Source organism: Chiloscyllium punctatum, chromosome 37 (assembly GCF_047496795.1).
Source record: "Chiloscyllium punctatum isolate Juve2018m chromosome 37, sChiPun1.3, whole genome shotgun sequence".
NCBI lineage: Eukaryota > Metazoa > Chordata > Chondrichthyes > Orectolobiformes > Hemiscylliidae > Chiloscyllium > Chiloscyllium punctatum.
Window position 1 is genome coordinate 48618281 of NC_092775.1, and position 21868 is coordinate 48640148.

The 21868-nt window shown below is 44.1% G+C and overlaps 1 protein-coding gene across 1 annotated transcript in view; it reads left to right on the forward strand.

Annotated features, from left to right (window-relative positions):
• Positions 1-3: 3 nt before the first annotated feature.
• LOC140463094 (microtubule-associated protein RP/EB family member 1-like) overlaps positions 4-21868 on the forward strand; it is a 62318-nt gene continuing 40453 nt past the window's right edge. Inside the window, exons 1-3 of the mRNA XM_072556810.1 lie at positions 4-124; positions 17340-17485; positions 19299-19506. Coding sequence (XP_072412911.1) covers positions 4-124; positions 17340-17485; positions 19299-19506 — 475 coding nt within the window. The remainder of the gene's footprint in view (positions 125-17339; positions 17486-19298; positions 19507-21868) is intronic.

Sequence of the window (21868 nt, forward strand, 5' to 3'; positions counted from 1 at the left end):
AAAATGGCGGTGAATGTTTATTCTACATCTGTAACCAGTGAGAACCTAAGTCGGCATGAGATGTTGGCATGGATTAATGATTCCCTTCAGTTGGCCTACTCCAAGATTGAACAGTTGTGCTCAGGTAATTGTTATATAACTATAATGAAATTGTAGGTATGTTATCGATTGTATGGGCTGTGAAAGGGTGGGGTGATGTGTGTGTGTGTATTTGAAACTTAGGGTATGAGCAAAGTTCTCTGTAATTACAGTGATCCCTATTTTCCCTACCCTCGCGCATCAAGATGCTCACCAAACATCCTAAATATATCTCTTCTCATTTGCAAGCATTTGGCCCATGTACCTCTAACCCGTTTCTATTCATCTACTCATCCAGTTGCCTTTTAAATTTTGTAATTGTACCAGCCTCCTCCACTTCCTTTGGCAGCTCATTCCATGCAAGCACCACCCCCTGCATTTAAACATTGTTCCTTAGTTCCTTTTTAAGTCTTTCCACTCTCAATTTAAACCTTTGCCCTCTCGTTTTGTGCTCCCTCATCTCAGGGAAAAGACCTTGTCTGTTTACCCTATCCACGCCCCTCATGATTTTATAAATCTCTGTAATATCACTCTTCCACTTCTGATGTTCCAGGGAATGTAACCCCAGCCTATTCAGCCTCTCCCTATAGCTCAACCCTCCAACCCTGGCAACATCCTTGTAAATCTTTTCTGATCCCTTTCAAGTTTCACAACATCTTTCAGATAGCAAAAAGACCAGAATTGAGCGCAATATTTCAACAGTAGCCTAACCAATGTCTGTACAGCCACAATTACTGGCGGCACGGTGGCACAGTGGTTAGCACTGCTGCCTCACAGCACCAGAGACCCGGGTTCAATTCCCGCCTCAGGCAACTGACTGTGGAGTTTGCACGTTCTCCCCGTGTTTGCGTGGGTTTCCTCCGGGTGCTCCGGTTTCCTCCCACAGTCCAAAGATGTGCAGGTCAGGTGAATTGGCCATGCTAAATTGCCCGTAGTGTTAGGTGAAGGGGTAAATGCAGGGGTATGGGTGGGTTGCGCTTCGGCGGGGCGGTGTGGACTTGTTGGGCCGAAGGGCCTGTTTCCACACTGTAAGTAATCTAATCTAATCTAATTTAATATGACTCCCAACTCCTGTCTCCATGCTCTGACTAATAAAGGACAGCGTACCAAATTCAGCTTTCATACCCTGTCTACCTGCAACTACACTTTCAAGGAGCTATGAACCTGCACTCCAAGGTCTTTTGTTCAGCAATGCTCGGCAAGACCTTTCGATTAAGTGTATATAAGTCCTGCTCTGCTTCCTATCAGAAAGATGTTGTGAAACTTGAAAGGGTTCAGAAGAGATTTCCAAGGATGTTGCCAGGGTTGGAGGGTTGAGCTATAGGGAGAGGCTGAATAGGCTGGGGCAACACCTCACATTCATCTATATTAAACGTCATCTGCCAATCCTTGGCCCAGTGGCCCACCTGATCAAGGTGCCGTTGTACTCTGAGGTAATCTTCTTCCGCTACACCTCCAATTTTGATGTCACCTGCACATTTACTAACCATACCTCCTATGTCCGCATCTAAATCATTAATATAAGTGAAGTGGACACAACACCGATCCTTGTGTCACAGGCCTCCAGTCTGAAAAACAACCCTCTGCCATATCTTCCAGCCAGTTCTGCATCCAAGTGTCTAGTTCTCCTGTATTCCATGTGATCAAACCTTGCTAACCAGTCTACCATTAAGAGCCTTGTCGAACGCCTTACTGCAGTCCATGTAGATCATGCCACTGCTCTGCCCTCATCAATCCTCTTTGTTACTTCTTCAAAAAACTCAAATCATTAGTCAGACATGATTTCCCATGCATAACGCCATGTTGACTATTCCTAATCCGTCTTTGCCCTTCCAAATAAAGGTCCTTCCAGATTCCCTCCAACTCGTCCATCACCGATATCCGGCTCACTGGTCTGTAGTTCCATGGCTTTTCCTCAGCACCTTTCCTAAATGGTGGCACCACATTAGCCAACCTCCAATCTTCCAGCCCCTCACCTATGGCTATAAGCAAGGTGCCCAGCAATCACTTTTCTAGCTTCCCGCAGAGTTCTAGCGTACACCTGATCAGGTCATTGGGACTTATTCACCATTGTGTTTTAAGATGTCCAGCATCAGATGTCTGTAATATGGACATTTTTCAAAACGTCGTGTTCCCCACATTACCTTCTGTATGCTTCTTCACAGTTAATACTGATCATAATACTTGTTTAGTATCTTTCCCATTTCCTGCAGTTCCACATATAGGCAGTCTTGCTGATCTTTGAAGGGCTCTAAACTTCCCTAGTTACCCTTAAGGAGAATACAAAGGTATTCTACAAATACATTCACTCTATTTGCCCAAGCTATCTTGTGTCTCCTTTTTGCCCTCTTGATTTCCCTCTTCAGTCTACTCCTCCTGCTTTTATACATTTCTAAGCATTCACTCAATCTCTGCTGTCTTTACTTGGCACATGCTTCCTCCTTCTTCTTCTTCTTGACCAAAACCTCAATTTCTCTAGTCATCCAGCATTCTCAACATCTACCAGCCTTGTCCTTCACCCTAAAGGAACATGCTGTCTCTAGACACTCATTCTCTCACTTTTGAAGGTTTCCCCTTTTCCAGATGCCCCCTTTTCCAGATGCCCCTTTTACCTGTGATCATCTGCACCTAATCAACTCTTGAATGTTCTTGCCTAATACCATCAAAGTTGACCTTCCTCCAATTTAGAACTTTAACTTTTACAACTAGTCTTTCCTTTTCCATTGCGCTCTTAGAACTAATAGAATTATGGTCACTTGCCCCAAAGTACTCCTCAAGTGAGCTCAGTCAGCTGCCCTGCCTTATTTCCCAAGAGTAGGTGAACTTTTGCACCTTCTGTAGTAGTACATCCACATATCAAGTCAGAAATGTTTCTTGTACACACTTAAATTCCTCTCCATCTAAACCCTTAACACTATGGCAGTCCCAGTCTATGTTTAGAAAGTTAAAATTCTGTCCATAACACCCCTGTTATTCTTACAGATAACATCTCCTTATAAGTTTGTTTCTCAATTTCCTGCTGACTACTAGGGGAGTCTATCGTACCATTCTAATAAGGTGATCGTCCTTTTCTTATTTCTCAGTTCCACCCAAATAACTGCCTGGACATATTCCCAGTCCTCACATTCTCTCATATTCCTAGGAATATCCTCCCTAAGTATCTTTCGCCATAATGTTATCCCTTACCAAAAACGCCACTGCCCTTCCTTTCTTGGCCCTGTTTTGATCCTTCCGATAGCATCTATACCCTAGACCATTAACTTCCCAGCCCTGTTCATCCCTGAGCCACACCTCTGTAATTGTTGTGGTATTCCAGTCCCATGTTCCTAACCATGCCTTGAGTTTGTCTGCTTTACCTGTTAGGTAAAGTATGCAGTTAAATTTATCAGTCTGCTTTGTCCTCTACTTTGTTCCTGCCTGCCTTGTTTGGCTTACTCCTTTTCCCAACTGTACCAGTCTGTCTGATCTCTTACTATCTCCCTGGATTCCACCCACCTCCTGTATTAGTTTGTGCACTGCTCATGGCAGTGGGACTAATCCAGATATTACTACCTTTTGAGGGCGTCCTTTTTAAATTCCTGCCTAACTTCCTATGTTCTCTTATCAGAATCTTGTACTTTTCTCTTCCTATGTCATTGGTTCCAGTATGTACAATGACCTCCTGCTGGTACCTCTCCCCTTTTGAGAATATTCATCACCCTCTCCAAGAGATCTTTGATCCTGGCTCTAGTAGGCAATACACCATTCTGATGTCTCGCTGTTGGCCGCAGAATCATCTGCCTGTGCCTCTAACTAGAGAGTTTCCTATTACAATTGATTGCTTGGAACCTGGTGTACCGATTGTGATAGTGGGGCCAGTCTCGGTTCCAGAGACTTGTCTGTCAGTGATACATTCCCCTGAGACTCCCCTACATTTTTGAAAACAGCATACTATTTTGAGACTGGGATGACCACAGGAGACTCCTCCACAATCTATCTCCCTGTCCTACTTTTTTTGGTGGTCACCCATCTACCTGACTGTATCTTTGGTTTATCTCCCTCTCTGCAACTGCTATCCATTACCGCAGCTCCTGTAAATTCCTCATTGCCTATAACTGCCACTCCAACTAATCCTTACAATCAGATAGGATTCGCAACCAAACATATTTCCTACAGACATAATCATCAGTAACATGGAATCTCTCCCTAATCTCCCACATCCAAAATGAATGTGCATGTCACTCCAAAGGCTATCTTTGCACCTTAACAATCTATAGACCTAGAAAATAGCACAGTCTTACTGCACTAAAAATACTGCTCCAAGCCAGCTTAGTACCTACATTTTTGTATTTTTAATTTTTTTAGATTAGATTACTTATGTGGAAACAGACTCTTCAGCCCAACAAGTCCACACCAACCCACCGAAGCGCACCCACCCAGACCCCTACATTTACCCCTGCACCTAACACTACGGGCAATTTAGCATGGCCAATTCACCTAACCTGCACATTTTTGGACTGTGGGAGGGAACCAGAGCACCCGGAGGAAACCCACGCAGACACTGGGAGAATGTGCAAACTCCACACAGTCGCCTGAGGTGGGAAATGAACCCAGGTCTCTGGCTCTGTGAGGCAGCAGTGCTAACCACTCAGCCACCGTGCCGCCCACAAAATCAAGACAGATCGCAATAACAATATATGATCAAAAAATTACTACTCTACTCACCATTTTAGATTTACAAAAGAAAAACAGTAAGGTTACATTTTGAGAAGATTTGTAGCTCAGATTGTGGTCCAGGTTATAAGTTTGCTTGTTGAGCTGGAAGATTTGTTCTCTGACATTTTGTCTCCATGCTAGGTAACATCAGTGAGTCTATGAAGTGCTGGTGTATTGTCCTACTTTCTGTTTGTGTGTCTTGTTCAGTTGTGGTGGTTGATGTCACTTGCAGTTCTTTTTCTGAGAAGTTGGTAAATGGGGTCTCAGGATATATTTAAACTGGCCACAACACACTGCAGCACCCAGGCACTGAGATACCAAAGAAAAACACCTAATACAAGGTATTCAAGAACAGTGGTACCCAATAAGCATAGTCTGCCAATTCTTACACAACAAACTAAACAAGAAGACACAACATGCCCAAACACTCTAGCCACACTCCCATACGTTAAACATATCTTGGATGATGACCAGACTACTCCAGCCCCTTGGCATCACGGTAGCCCAGAAACCGACCAACACACTGAAACAACACTCGACGAAAGTAAAGGACCCTCTACCAACAACCAGCAGAACGAATGTCATATACAAAGTACCCTGCAAAGGACTACAACAAACATGATATCGGACAGACTGGCAGGAAACTAACCATCAGAATGCAAGAGCACCAACTAGCCACCAAAAGATAAAACCAACAATCACTAGTATCCTGTCTCACAGACAACGAGAGACACCAATTCGATTGGGACAGAATAGACAATGGTTATTCCTAGAGGCTTTGGCATTCAAACCGCAACTCCATCAACAAACTTATCGATTTGGACCTCATTTACCAACCTCTCAGAAAAGGAACTGGAAGTGATGTCATCCACCACAACAAACCAAGGCACCCAGATAGAAAGCAGGACAATTCAGCAGTGCTTCAAATGGAGGATGACTGATTATGTTACCCAGCATGGTGACGAAATGTCTGAGAACAAATCTTCCAGCTCAACAAGCAAACTTAAAACCTGTAAGGTTACACTTTTAAAAGCTACTTAGCTGCTCTCCTACTGTGAGCTCCCACACATAGGTTTCTCCATGGTCAGCTGTGAATTTCTGTTTGTTTAGTTTTCTTAGAATGAATCTGATGTCCAGACATACTTGAAACCAGACAAAGAAGGCAGCAGCTGTGCAGGTTACTGCTGGGGCGGACAGCAGTGTAGGTTTCTTTCCCCTTCAACTATGATTCCATTGATTGTCTCTTCCTAAGTCCTCAATTACCATTCAACATCTGCTCCCTGCTTGAACATAAGGTATCTTCCAGACTTGAACCAGTTTGCCGGAAAGTGCCATTGTTCATAGCTAACATCTATCTGTTTAACATAATTCTTTTGGGTTGCTATGCCTGCAGGAATCCTTTTTGATCAAACCTTAGCCTCCAAGCCTGGCCTTCCTGGTGCCAAGGTCAAGGATGTCTCAGGGTGCAGCATATTCTGAAACGGGAGAGTGACCAGCTGGAGGTCATTGTGCATGTTGATATCAGCAACATAGGTGGGTTAGGAATAAGTTTCTACAGAGGTAATCTAGGAACCTAGACAGGAGGGTTTTAAAAAGTAGGTCCTCGAGGTTAGTAATATCTGCACCATTACTGGTGCCACGTGTTAGTGGGAGCAGGAGGATATAGCAGATAAGTGCTTGGCTGAGGAGCTGGTGCAGGGTCAAGGATTCCCATCTTTAAACCATTGAGATTCTTCAGGTGTAGAAATGACTTGTGCAAGAGATTGGATTGCACCTGAATAGAAAGGGGAGCAGTATCCTTTTGTTAGAGGCTGGTACGGTAGATAAGAGGAGCAAGTCAAATAGTAAAGGCAGACAAGAGCTTGGTAGAGAACAAGGTAAGTTTGATAAATTAAGACTGAAATTTTAAGTGAACAGCATTTACTTTGAGGCTTGACAGGTAAGGTAGATAAACTTAGGACATGGTTGGACTGGCATATCATAGCTATTACAGAAACATGGCGCAGGGATGGATATGACTGGCAACCTAATGTTCTGGTGTATAGAAGCTATAGGAAGTATAGAATGGAAGGCAAGCGAGGAGGGGGAATGTCAGTATTGGTTAGGGATAACATTATGGCTGTACTTAGGGTGAATATTCCTGGGAAATCATCCAGTGAAGTTATCTGGGTAGAACTGAGATCTCCAATGTGTAATAGTGCCCCACCCTCCTCCCCCTTCCAGTAATGAGAAATTAAGGAGCAAATAAGTAAGAAGATTGCAGATATCTGTAAGAATTATCAGGTTGTAATAATTGGGGATTTTAACTGTCTAAACGTAAACTGGGATTGCCATACTGTTAAGTGTTTGGATGGGGAGGAATTTGTGTTTACAAGAAAACTTTCTTATTCAATATGTGGATATACCTCCTAGAGAAATGTCTACTAGACAGTGATCTTCCATTGAGGGAAACTGGTAGGGCAAGTGACTGAGGTAGGTAAAAACAATGACTGCAGATGCTGGAAACCAGATTCTGGATTAGTGGTGCTGGAAGAGCACAGCACTTCAGGCAGCATCCGAGGAGCAGTAAAATCAACGTTTCAGGCAAAAGCCCTTCATCACGAATAAAGGCAGTGAGCCTGAAGGGTGGAGAGATAAGCTAGAGGAGGGTGGGACTGGGGAGAAAGTAGCATAGAGTATAATAGGTAAGTTGGGGGGGGGGGGGGGGAAATGAAGATAATAGATCAGGGAGGAGGGTGGAGTGGATAAGTGGAAAAGAAGATAGGCAGGTAGGACAAGTCATGGGGACAGTGCTGAGCGGGAAGTTTGAAACTAGGATGAGGCGGGGGAAGAGGAAATGAGGAACCTGTTGAAGTCCACATTGATGCCCTGGGGTTGAAGTGTTCCAAGGCAGAAGATGAGGCGTTCTTCCTCCAGGCGTCTGGTGAGGGAGCGGCGGTGAAGGAGGCCCAGGACCTCCATGTCCTCGGCAGAGTGGGAGGGGGAATTGAAATGTTGGGCCACAGGGCGGTGTGGTTGATTGGTGCAGGTGTCCCAGAGATGTTCCCTAAAGCGCTCTGCTCGGAGGCGTCCAGTCTCCCCAATGTAGAGGAGACCGCGTTGGGAGCAACGGATACAATAAATGATATTGGTGGATATGCAGGTAAAACTTTGGATGTGGAAGGCTCCTTTAGGGCCTTGGATGGAGGTGAGGGAGGAGGTGTGGGTGCAGGTTTTGTAATTCTTGCGGTGGCAGGGGAAGATGCCAGGATGGGGAGGGTGAGTTGTATGGGGGCGTGGACCTGACCAGGTAGTCACCGAGGGAACGGTCTTTGCGGAAGGTGGAAAGGGGTGGGGAAAGAAATATATCCCTGATGGTGGGGTCTTTTTGGAGGTGGCAGAAATGTTGGCGGATGATTTGGTTTATGCGAAGGTTGGTAGGGTGGAAGGTGAGCACCAGGGCATTCTGTCCTTGTTACAGTTGGAGGGGTGGGGTCTGAGGGCGGAGGTGCGAGATGTGGACGAGATGCGTTGGAAGGCATCTTTAACCACATGGGAAGGGAAATTGTGGTCTCTAAAGAAGGGGGCCATGTGGTGTGTTCTGTGGTGGAATTGGTCCTCCTAGGAGCAGATACGGCGGAGGCGGAGGAATTGGGAATACGAGATGGCATTTTTGCAAGAGGTAGGGTGGGAAGAGGTGTAATCCAGGTAGCTGTGGGAGTCGGTGGGTTTGTAAAAAAATGTCAGTGTCAAGTCGGTCGTCATTAATGGAGATGGAGAGGTCCAGGAAGGGGAGGGAGGTGTCAGAGATGGTCCAGGTAAATTTAAGGTCAGGGTGAAATGTGTTGGTGAAGTTGATGAATTATGAATTGCTCAACCTCCTAGCGCCAATGCAGTCATCAATGTAGCGGAGGAAGAGGTGGGGAGTGGTGCTGGTGTAATTACGGAAGATCGACTGCTTTACGTAGCCAACAAAGAGACAGGCATAGCTGGTGCCCATAAGTGTGCCAATGGCTACCCCTTTGGTCTGGAGGAAGTGGGAGGATTCGAAGGAGAAATTAAGGGTGAGGACCAGTTCGGCCAAACGAATGAGTGTCGGTGGAAGGGTACTGTTGGGGATGTTGGGAGAGGAAGAAACGGAGGCCCTGGTCATGGCGGATGGAGGTGTAGAGGGATTGGATATCCATGGTGAAGATGAGGCGTTGGGGGCCAGGTAAACGGAAGTCTTGGAGGAGGTGGAAGGTGTGGGTGCTGTCTCGAACGTATGTGGGGAGTTTCTGGACTAGGGGGGATAGGACAGTGTCAATGTCGGTAGCGATGAGTTCAGTGGGGCAGGAGCATGCTGAGACAATGTGTCGGCCAGGGTGGTCAGGCTTGTGGATCTTGGGAAGGAGGTAGAACCGGGCAGTGCGGGGTTCCCGGACTATGAGGTTGGAAGCTGTGGGTGGGAGATCTCCTGAGGTGATGAGGTTCTGTATGGTCTGGGAGATGATGGCTTGGTGATGGGGGTGGGGTCAAGGTCGAGGGGGCGGCAGGAAGAGGTGTCCTCAAGTTGGCGTTTGGCTTCAGCGGTGTAGAGGTCAGTGCGCCAGACTACCACTGCTCCCCCTTTATCTGCTGGCTTGATGGTGAGGTTGGGATTGGAGCAGAGGGATTGGAGGGCTGCACGTTGTGAGGGTGAGAGGTTGGAGTGGGGTAGACAGGTTGAGGCAGTTAATGTCCCGGCAGCAGTTGGAAATGAAGAGGTAGAGGGCAAGTAATAGGACAGCGCGGGCGTCCAGGTGGATGCAGTGTGTTGGAGGTGGACGAAGGTGTCCTCGGGAGGTGGGCGGGAGTCCTGATTGTGAAAGTAAGCTCGGAGGCGGCGGAAGAAGTGTTCGACGTCACGACGTGTATTAAATTCATTGATGCGTGGACGGAGGGAGATGAAGGTGAGTCCTTTCCTGAGGACTAATCGTTTGTCCTCAGTGAGGGGGAGGTCTGGAGGGATGGTGAAAACTCAGCAGGGCTGGGAGCTGGGATCTGGTGTGGGTGTGGAGCTGGGAGTGGGGGTGGAGCTAGTAACTGGAGTGGGTGTGATGGTGGAGGGAATGGGGGTGGAGTCATGAACAGGGTTGGTGTTCCCCTCAGGGTTCTGGGGGCTGGAAATGGTGACAGTGGGACCTGTGGGGGGCCTGTCAGCAGAATGCAGGTGGGGGCGGAAGTGTTGGCAGACACAGCAGTAGGGGTGGCGGAAGACACTGAGCGTGTGACATCAGCGATGATGTGAGGGGCGTGAGTGATATCACATGTGATGCATGAGGAATTGTGAGGGGCGAAAGTGGCTGTGGGAGTGGCCATGATGGGGGCAGAAGTGACATCATCAATCAGCGTGGGGTTGGCAGCTGCACCAGCCGCATGGCTAATGGTATCCGAGCAGTTCCAGAGGCTGGAGGAATCTTCTGGAATTTTTGAGGAGCGCTGGTTATGGAGGTGGGTAGTACCCTTACCTGGGATTGAGTGAATCAGTAGGGGAGTATAAAGGCAGTAGAAATACACTTAGAGAATTCAAGAGGGCAAAAATAGGATGTGAAATAGCTTTGGCAAATAGTTAAGGAGAATCTGAAGAGATTCTATAAGTACTTTAAGGGCACAAGAGTAACTAGGCAGAGATTTATTAGGGTCAGAGATGGGGGTAAAAGATGGAGGTGTAACATTGCTTGTCAAGGATAGTATTACAGCAGTAGAAAGGGTGATGGAGGAAGACTTGCCATCTGAGGTAGTTTGGGCGGAGGTTAGAATTAGGTAAGATGAGGTCACCCTATTAGGAGTTTTCTACAGGCCTCCTAATAGTCTGAGAGAAGTAGAGGAAAGTATTGCGAGAATGATTCAGGAGAAGAGTGAAAGTAGCAGGGTGGTTGTTATGGGGGACTTTTAACTTCCCAGATATTGACTGGGAAAGCTATAGCTCGAGTTCGTTAGATGGGTCGGTGTTTGTCCAATGTGTGCAGGAGGGTTTCCTGACACAATATGTAGACAGGCCAACAAGAGGTTGGATATACTGGATTTGGTTCTAGGTAATGAAACAGGCCAGGTGTTAGACTTGGAGGTAGGTGAGCACTTCGGGGGCAGTGACCACAACTCGGTGACTTTTACTCTAGTGATGGAGAGGGATAAGTGTGCACTGCAGGGCAACAGTTATAGCTGGGGGCAGGGAAATTATGATGCGGTGAGGCATGACTTAGGATGTGTGGATTGGAAAAATAGGCTTCAAGGGAAGAACACAAATGATATGTGGAGATTGTTCAAGGAACAGCTAATGGGTGTCCTTGATAAGTATGTACCAGTCAGGCAGGGAGTAAAGGGTCTTGTGAGGGAGCCGTGGTTTAATAAGGAATTGGAATCCCTTGTGAAAGGGAAGAGGGCGGCCTATGTAAAGATGAGGCGTGACGGTTCAGTTGGGGCGATTGAGAGTTATAAGGTAGCCAGGAAGGATCTAAAGAGAGAGCTAAGAGCAGCGAGAAGGGGACATGAAAGGTCCTTAGTTGGTAGGATTAGGGAAAACCCAAAGGCTTTCTATAGGTATGTCAGGAAGAAAAGGATGACTAGGGTAGGTATCGGTCCAGTCAAGGATAGTAGTGGGAAGTTGCGTGTGGAGGCTGAAGAGACACTGAATGAATACTTTTCGTCAGTATTCACTCAGGCACAGGACATTGTGGCCGATGTGAATACTGAGTCACAATTAATTAGAATGGACGGCTTTGAGGTATGTAGGGAAGAGGTGTTGGAAATTTTGGAAAGGATGAAAATAGATAAGTCCCCTGGGCCTGATGGCATTTATCCTAGGATCCTCTGGGAAGCTAGGGAGGAGATAGCAGAGCCATTGGCCTTGATTTTTATGTCGTCGTTGTCTACGGGAATAGTGCCAGAAGACTGGAGGATAGCGAATGTGATCCCCTTGTTCAAGAAGGGGAGCAGGGATAGCCCGAGTAACTATAGGCCAGTGAGTCTCACTTCTGTTGTGGGCAAAGTCTTAGAGAGAATTGTAAGGGATAGGATTTATGAACATCTGGATAGGAATAATGTGATCAAGGATAGTCAGCATGGTTTTGTGAAGGGCAGGTCGTGCCTCACAAACCTTATTGAATTCTTTGAGAAGGTGACTAAGGAAGTGGACGAGGGTAAAGCAGTAGATGTGGTGTATATGGATTTTAGCAAGGCGTTCGATAAGGTATGGCAGGCTAATGCAAAAACTATGGAGGTATGGCATTGAGGGTGCATTAGAGGTTTGGATTAGGAATTGGCTGGCTGGAAGGAGACAGAGGGTAGTAGTTGATGGTATAGGTTCATCTTGGAGCGTGGTTACTAGCGGTGTTCCACAAGGATCTGTTTTGGGACCATTGCTGTTTGTCATTTTTATAAATGACCTGGAGGAGGGGCTTGAAGGCTGAGTGAGCAAGTTTGCGGATGACACGAAAGTCGGTGGAGTTGTGGACAGCGAAGAAGGATGTGGCAGGTTACAGCAGGATATAGATAAGTTGCAGAGCTGGGCAGTAAGGTGGCAAATGGAATTCAATGTAGCTAAGTGTGAAGTGATTCACTTTGGTAAGAGTAACAAGAAGATGGATTACTGGGCTAATGGTAGGCTACTTGGTAGTGTGGATGAGCAGAGGGATCTTGGTGTCCATGTACACAGATCTCTGAAAGTTGCCACCCAGGTAAATAGTGCTGTGAAGAAGGCATATGGCGTACTGGGCTTTATTAGTAGAGGAATTGAGTTTTGGAGTCCTGAGGTCATGTTGCAGTTGTATAAGACTCTGGTGCGGCCTCATCTGGAGTATTGTGTGCAGTTTTGGTCGCCATATTATAGGAAGGATGTGGAGGCATTGGAACGAGTGCAGAAGAGGTTTACCAGGATGTGGCCTGGCATGGTAGGAAGATCGTATGAAGAAAGGCTGAGGCACTTGGGACTTTTCTCATTGGACAAAAGAAAGTTTAGGGGAGATTTGATAGAGGTGTACAAGATGATTAGGGTTTAGATGGGGTTGACAATGAGAACCTTTTTCCGCTAATGAAGTCAGCTGTTACTTGGGGACACAGTTTTAATTAAGGGGAGGTTGGTATAGGACAGATGTTAGGGGTAGATTTTTTACTCAGCGGATTGAGAGTTCATGGAATGCCCTGCCAGTATCAGTGGTGAACTCTCCCTCTTTATGGTCATTTAAGCGGGTATTGGACAAGCATATGGAGGTTATTGGGCTAGTGTAGGTTAGGTAGGCTTCGGTCGGCACAATATCGAGGGCCGAAGGGCCTGTACTGCGCTTTTTTTTTCTATGTTCTAGATTAGGGCACCTTGACGGTCAGCATGGCCATTACATGTGGAACTACAGGAGATGAGTAAGATACTAAATGAATATTTAACGTTAATATGTACTGTTGAGAAGGATATGGAAGCTAGGGAGCTTGGATAAATAGTTGTCTTGAAAAGAGTTCTTATTACAGAAGAGGAGGTGCTGGAAGTCTTTAAAATGCATAAAGGTAAATATATCCCAGGAAGCTGATCAGTTTTTATTCCCTGGCTTCCCACAAAGTTCTGGGGAAGAAATTGCTGGGCTCTTTGTTGAGATATTTGTATCATTGACACTCATGGGTGAGGTGCCAGAAGATTGGAGGCTGGCTATTGTGGTTATATTATTTAAAAAAGGCTGTAAGGAAAAACCAGGGAACAATACACCAATGAGTCTGTCTTCAGTGGTGGGTAAGTTATTGGAGAGAATTCTGAGAGACAGGATTTACATGCATTTGGAAAGGCAAGGACTGATTAGAGATAGTCAACATGGCTTTCTGCATGGGAAATCATGTCTCACTAATTTGATTTGAATTTTTTTGAAGAGATGATAAAGAACATTGAAGGCAGGGCAGTAGACGTTGCTGATATGGCCTTCAGCAAAGTGTTTGAAAAGGTTCTGCATGGTAGACTGATTGATTGATTAGTAAGGTGAGATCACATTGGATCCAGGTAGAGCTCACCAAATGGATACAAAATTGGCTTGAAGGTAGGAGACAGGGTGATGATGGAGGGTTGGTTTTTGGATTGGAGGACTGTGACCAGCGATGTGCCCTAAGGATTTGTGCTGAGTGCACTGCTTTTTGTTATATATTTAAATAATTTGGATATGAATATAGGAAGCATGGTTAATAAGTTTGGAGATGGTGTGGTGGTCAGTGAGGAAGATTATTGCAGAGTACAATGGGACTATGATCAGATGGACCAATGGGCTGAGACATGGCAGATGGTGTTTAATTTAGATAAATGTGAGGTGCTGCGTTTTGGTGAGGCAAACCAGGCAAGACTTATACAGTCAATGGTAGGGTCTTGGGGAGTATTGCCGAATAAAGAGACATATTGGTGCAGGTGCAGTTCCTTGAAAGTGGACTCAAAGGTAGACTGGGTGGTGAAGAAGGCATTTAGCATGCTTGCCTTCATTGTTCAAAACATTGTGACATCCTAAAGTCCTGTACTCATTGTGGCTGTACAGGACATGGGTGAGGCCACTGTTAAAATATTGCATATACTTTTGGTCGACTTTCGATAGAAAGAATGTTGTTAAATTTGCAATATTGTTGGAAATGGAGGCTTTGTGTTATAGGGAGAAACTGAGTAGTCTTGAGCTTTTTTCCATGGTTTGTTGGAGGCTGGGGGGTGACCTATAGAAGTTTATAAAATCATGAGGGCATGGATAGGCTGAATAAGCAAGGATTTTTCCGAGGGGGTGTGCCTCCAAAACTGGAGGCATAGGTTTAAGGTGAGGGGGAAAGTTTTAAAATGGATCTGAAGGGTAACTTTTTCATGCAGATGGTAGTGCGTGATGGAATGAGCTGCCAGAGTAAGTCTTGGAGAGGAGTACATTGACAATGTTTGAAAGGCATCTGGATGGGTACATGAATAGGAAGGGTAAAGAGGGATATTGGCCAAATGCTGGCAATTGGGGCTAGGTCAGATTGGAATGTCTGGTTGACATGGATGAGGTGGACTGAAGGGTCTGTTTCTGTGCAATATGACTCATGAGTGGTTGAGGACTTTGGGTCTGTACTCGATGGAGTTTGGAAAGGATGAGAGGAGTAAAACTTACAGATTACTGAGAGGCCTGGATAGAGTGAACATGGTGAAGGTAGTTATGTTTGTGGGAAAGACTAGGACCCAAGGGCAAAACCTCAAAGTGAAGGGATGATGTTTTAGAACTGAGATGAGAAATTCCTTCAACCAGAAGGTTTTGAGTCTGTGGGACTCCTTGCTGCAGAAGACTGCGCAGGCCAAGTCGCTGCTGATGTTTTAAGAGAAGTTCTTAATTTGTAAGCGGATCAAAGGTTATGGGGAGAAGGCAGGAGTTGAAAAATTTATTAACCATGATCAAATGGTGGAGCAGACTCAATGGGTTAAATGGCCTAGTTCTGCTCTGATATCTTAAGTTTTATGGCCCTAAAAATGGGGTAAGTTCTAGATTTAATCTGACTTGTGTTGACTAACCATGTTGATGATCAGGTAATAGATTGGAAGAGGGAAAGCGTTTTCTCCCACAATCTCATAAATGGCTTGGAGTTCTAGGCAAATATCCATTTAGTGATCTGGTCTACAAAGACTAATACTACAGCATGGAATTGAATTTTCAATGTATAGGAGATGATAATGATGATGGAGTGTGGGCAGTGACAGCAAAGGAAAAGTTGAGAGAAAATATAAACTTGAATTTTAAAATTCTCAAGAGTCAACCAGAAGCAGGTATTCAAGATCTGGTAAGGTGCAATTAATTGAATACCTCCTAGTAAAGATGATCCTAAAATGATTGACATGTGCATTCAGTTTGAGCAGCAGAAGTGTAGAAAGTAAGATGAGTGTTTTTAAACTTAAACAAGAGCAGTTCTGAGTGTGTGAAGGCTGAGTTAGGTTAAGTAAATTGAGGAATTACGTTAAAGAATAAGTCAGTCAAGATATGTGGTCGCAGACATTTAAAGTAATTTTCATATCACTTCATTAGGATACATTCTAGTGAGAAAGACTCCAGGGAAGCAACACATTCATGGCTATTAAGGAGGTTAAAGATAACAAATTGCAAGAAAAAATAGTTCTGCTAAGAGTAGTACCAAGTTAGAAGAATGGGCAAAATGTAAAGTGTACCAAAAAAGGAAAATTTAGCTTGAGAATTAATTATAAATATGGAACCAGTATGAGCTTTTACAGCCTTTTAAAAATGAAAAAAAACACATGATTGTTGATCCTCTGGAGAGAGTGTTTGAGGATATTAATAATGGAAAATAGAATTGCTGGTGAATTGAATTAAATTTTGAATCTGTCTTCACTCTGGAAGACACAAATAATATCCTAGAAATAATTGTCAAGATCAGGGAAAGGGAGAATAAACCGTTCCAAAGCAATAAGTTCTCATTTAAATTAGTATCTAATAAAAATGACAGTTAAATGCCAAGCAGCAGAGCTAACTTTAAAATAAAAGTTTTTCTTTCTTTTCGCCTTTTTGGCGAAGAAGTAGAGCTAGAGAGAAAATGTTTAGGCTCCAAGTCCTGATCACTAGGGAAGGGTGTGGGAACCAGTCTGAGTGAAGGAATCGAGCTTAACTAAGACTTGTATTGGTTCAGCATTATTGTGGCATACATCATGCTAGCCTCAGTGAAATTCACCTAAAAATGGAACTTGAAAGTGAGTTGTCTTTTCCGCCTGGTTTTCCTTCATTCCCAGCCTGCTTTGTGTGTATGTTTTTATCGGCAGGGACAAGGAGGAAAGGGAAGACAGGTCAGTTGCAACCTGGTCCTTGTCACTGTCTATCACACCCACTGCTCACTCGGTGATTCTAACCCCACTGATCATGTCTGTAACTCAACTTGCCCGACAGTGTTAATGCACCCTGTTGTATTGGCAATTTACTGAACTGGCCATGAGCACAGACAAGCAGAGACATGACTTGCCCTCTGGCTTATGGGCTGTTGTCCTTTGCCTATCGCTCTGAAGTCAGCACTTGCAAATAGCTCCAGTTTCATAGTTAAAAATCATCAGGGTCTACTGATATTTGAGGAAAGGCAGTGGAGATTGCCTTATGGGTGAAGAAATATCTCGGCCCTCTAAAGATGATACTGGCATAAGTTCTGATCATGTAAGTTGTGCTTATTTTTCTGCTGAATTGTTTCAAGGTATTTAAAGCATAGTTTTTGAACAAGAAACTCAACTCAAAGTGAACACTATTGTAAACTGTACATATTGGATTCTTTCTCGCATTTCGGATCTTTAATTCAGTTAATTGATGGGGGAGTGGGGAAAAATTTCACTTTGAGATTGCTCATCATCCAGCCACTCCAAACAAAAATGTGTGTATATCAGAGCGTGTAAAACTGAAGAGATGATTAAAGGATCACATTTTCTCCCCCCTACTGGTTTTCTATGACATATTTTCCCTTTTCCATTGCCCTGGTATCTGATCAATGATAGTTGTATGTGGAAGTTAATTATTTTTCAAGGAACAGAATTAAACAATCGGATGTGCTGGAGCTATACCGCAACATTAATTTAAAACTAAATCTGTCAAATTTTTGTTTTGAAGGTACTGCATATTGTCAGTTTATGGACATGCTTTTCCCTGGTTGCGTTGGACTTAAAAAAGTGAAATTTCAAGCTAAACTGGAACATGAATATATTCACAATTTTAAACTTTTACAAGCAGCCTTCAAGAGAATGGGTGTCGACAAAGTAAGTTTTACATTACAATTTCCTTGCACTCCAGTTGTTTGGTCATCTTGCGGTTTGTTGTATTGCCAGAATGAAATAACCTATTTTTATTTCTGTGATCTCTGCTGTGACAGATACATGGAAATAATATTTGCCACAACAATTAACAATGGTTCATAAATATCTTCCTTGAACAGACTTATTTGAAAATTAATATTTCAAAAATAATTGATCACAGTTACATTCCTTACAAACTGCAAAGCAGCATTCAAATGCAATTTTGTGGGTTTTTTTCATCTGTTTCTCAACTTTGTCCCCTCACAAACCCTCAACCTGTATCTGCCCTGCCAGACTGCATGTAAGATATCAAGTCTTTGATTAACTGTGATTTCATCCAGTTAGCAATGGGCAAAATCAATAAACTTTAATCTTTCTTTAGCTTTGTAGATTTAAGTACCAATCTCAGCCATGGCCTTGGGTTAACCTAAATTACTTGCCACCACTCTTTATGATATGACTCTGAGATGAACTTCCAATGCCCTCCCTGACCTTAGTGCAATCATGATGACTGCCTACTTCCATTTCTGCTATCCGTCTCAACAAATGCTATAACCTGTCCCATGCTGAAATGCTTATTCTTGTAGTTTGCACCTTCATATTTGTCTCTTGTGCTTCCATTCAACCAAAACTCTGCAAATATACTTTCCTACGTCAAGCCCTGCTCACTATCCCTTCTCTTCTTGGTGGCTGACATTAGCTTCCAGTCCACCAATTTAGAATTATGGTCTTTTTCAATTTAACCCCTTGGTTTGTCCTGTGAAAATAGGCAACTAATTCTACCTCTTTAAATTCCTTTCTAGATTCTCTGGTTCACGGTCTCGTTGGCCAATGATCCACTGATCCCTTGCTTACTGCCATCAGTGGTAGTTGTGCTTTTTGCTGCCTCTCTCAATTTCTTTATGATCCTCCTCAAAGTACAGGAGTTGGGAGGTCATGTTGCGGCTGAGGAGGACATTGATTAGACCACTGTTGGGATATTGTGTGCAATTCAGGTCTCCTTACTATCGGAAAGATGTTGTGAAACTTGAAAGGGTTCCGACAAGATTTACAAGGATGTTGCCAGGGTTGGAGGATTTTAGCTATCGGGAGAGGCTGACAGGATTGGGGCTGTTTTCCCTGGAGCATCAGAGGCTGAGGGGTGACGTTATAGAAGTTTACAAAATTATGAGGGGCATGGATAGGGTAAATAGACAAAGTCTTTTCCCTGGGATGGGGGAGTCCAGAACTAGAGGGCATAGGTTTAGGGTGAGAGGGGAAAGGTATAAAAGAGACCTAAGGGGCAACTGTTCCACACAGTGTGGTATGTGTATGGAATGAGCTGCCAGAGGAAGTGGTGGAGGCTGGTACAATTGCAGCATTTAAGAGGCATTTGGATGGGTATATGAATAGGAAGGGTTTGGAGGGATATGGGCTGGGTGCTGGCAGGTGGGACTAGATTGAGTTGGGATATCTGGTCGGCATGAATGGGTTGGACCGAAGGGTCTGTTTCCATGCAGTACATCTCTATGACTCACTGCTTTTGATCACCCTTTTAATACCTTTCTCTGGATAGTTTAATGTTCAGTATGTTTGTACGAATACAGTTGTTTGTTTACTTTGTCTTAAAAATGGAAATATATTAGTTTTATACTGTTTACTTCAAAAACAAGGAATTCAGTGCATTTTGTTCAATTGTGCTGACTCTGTACAGTTTCTGATCCATTCTACCTATTAAAAAAAGGCTAGGTTAGTTTTTTAAAAAGTCACATTGGATGCCACCTTTCTTGTTTTTCAGATTATCCCTGTTGATAAACTAGTAAAAGGGAAGTTTCAAGACAATTTTGAGTTTGTTCAGTGGTTCAAGAAATTCTTTGATGCAAACTACGATGGTAAAGATTATGATCCCATACTTGCCCGGCAAGGTCAGGAAGCAGGTCCACCACCCAATCATGGTGATCAAGGTTTTAGTAAACCCAAGAAAACACTCAGTACAGGAACCACAGGTTTGTATTAATTCATGTATTCAGTATTTTTAATAAAATAGTATGGAAGTAATTTGTGAATGTATTCAAAATTATAGTTTTGATTTGGTTGACAGAAGTCGTACATTCAGATTTAATTGTGACAAAGGTTCGAGGTAGATAAAGTAAACATATATTTTGGTTTTCTAGCCGAGGTTTGTATTCTGTTTATAAGTAGGTGAAAATGTAAGCTGTCTTTCCATGCAACAATATATTGGAGATCTGCTGTTAAGATAGAATCTAGTCATTACATGGAAGCAGATTTTAATCACCTGTCCTGGTCATTCCTAAGGTTTCTTATTTACATTAACTCCTCAGGAGTGAGAGCTTCAAGTAATGCTTACTGTGTGTAACTATTTGTCTCTGACTAGCTTCTGCTGTCTGTTTCTTAATCAACTTTTATACAGAGGGGAAAGCAGATTATCATATATTCTATAAATCTTCTAGCTCTCTGGTTGCTTTAGCACATATAGTATTTCTGTATTGTCACAGTTTGTCACAGCACCCCTACGTCTTTAATGTCAAATACCAAAGGCTTCAAGCAATGCAATGCACAATGGGTGACATGAACTTGATCCCTGCATCCCGCAGCAAGTTTAGAAGGTGGGACTTCTCTTTGGGAGGATGTTTGCAGGTGGGGACCCCAATATGTTTGCCTAATTAAAACAAGAATGGGAATGTTTATCGATGGGTTTTCTTATCGTTTGCTAATTAAGGCTGTGGTGTGCACAGTTTAAGACTTGCATAAGGGCCTTCATCCCTTCACCACTGGCATTCAATCAGTGGCAGATGGGGAGAGTTTGCCCTTTGAGAAGCCATAAACCTAACGCTTGTTGGGGCTTGAGAGTCTGGATTGTGTCACCCCTCGTTCAAAAATACATCCTTGAACAAAGGGGCCTGCATCAAAAAGGGGAAAGTAACAGAGCCACCACCCTTTTCCCCCTAATCTAGTACTACGTGACATGAGGGAGAGTATTTTCAATATGAAAACTGAAATTTGTGTCCACAAACACTGTGTGCTGATCACTCCTACTGTTACTGTCATGAGCAGATATATCTGCTGCAAGTAGATTGGTGAAGTAAGTATGCTTTTATAGAATAGAAGAATACAGCGCAGTACAGGCCCTTCAGCCCTCGATGTTGCGCCGATCAAAGCCCACCTAACCTACACTAACCCACTATCCTCCCTATACCTATCCAATGCCCGCTTAAATACCCATAAAGAGGGAGAGTCCACTACTGCTACTGGCAGGGCATTCCATGAACTTACGACTCGCTGAGTGAAGAACCTACCCCTAACATCAGTCCTATATCTACCCCCACTTAATTTAAAGCTTTGCCCCCTTGTAATAGCTGACTCCATACGTGGAAAAAGGTTCTCACTGTCAACCCTATCTAACCCCCTAATCATCTTGTACACCTCTATCAAATCACCCCTAAACCTTCTTTTCTCCAATGAAAACAACCCCAAGTGCCTCAGCCTTTCCTCATAGGATCTTCCTACCATACCAGGCAACATCCTGGTAAACTTCCTCTGCACCCGTTCCAGTGCCTCCACATCCTTCCTATAGTATGGCGACCAAAACTGCACACAATATTCCAGATGCGGCCGCACCAGAGTCTTATACAACTGCAGCATGACCTCAGGACTCCGGAACTCAATTCCTCTACCAATAAAAGCCAGTACGCCATATGCCTTCTTCACTGCACTATTTACCTGGGTGGCAACTTTCAGAGATCTGTGTACATGGACACCAAGATCCCTCTGCTCTTCCACACTACCAAGTAGTCTACCATTAGCCCAGTAATCCATCTTTTTATTACTCTTACCAAAGTGAATCACTTCACACTTAGCTACATTGAACTCCATTTGCCACCTTTCTGCCCAGCTCTGCAGCTTCTCTATATCCCGCTGTAACCTGCCATATCCTTCCTCACTGTCTACAACTCCTCCGACTTTCGTATCATCCGCAAACTTGCTCACCCAACCTTCTAACCCTTCCTCCAGGTCATTTATAAAAATGACAAACAGCAATGGTCCCAAAACAGATCCTTGCGGAACACCACTAGTGACGGCACTCCAAGATGAACCTTTGCCATCAACTACTACCCTCTGTCTTCTTCCAGCCAGCCAATTCCTAATCCAAACCTCCAACTCACCCTCAATGCCATATCTCTGTATTTTCTGCAGTAGCCTACCATGGGGGACCTTATCAAACGCCTTACTAAAATCCATATATACCACATCTACCGCTTTCCCCTCATCTACCTCCTTAGTCACCTTCTCAAAGAATTCAATAAGGTTTGTGAGGCACGACCTGCCCTTCACAAAACCATGCTGACT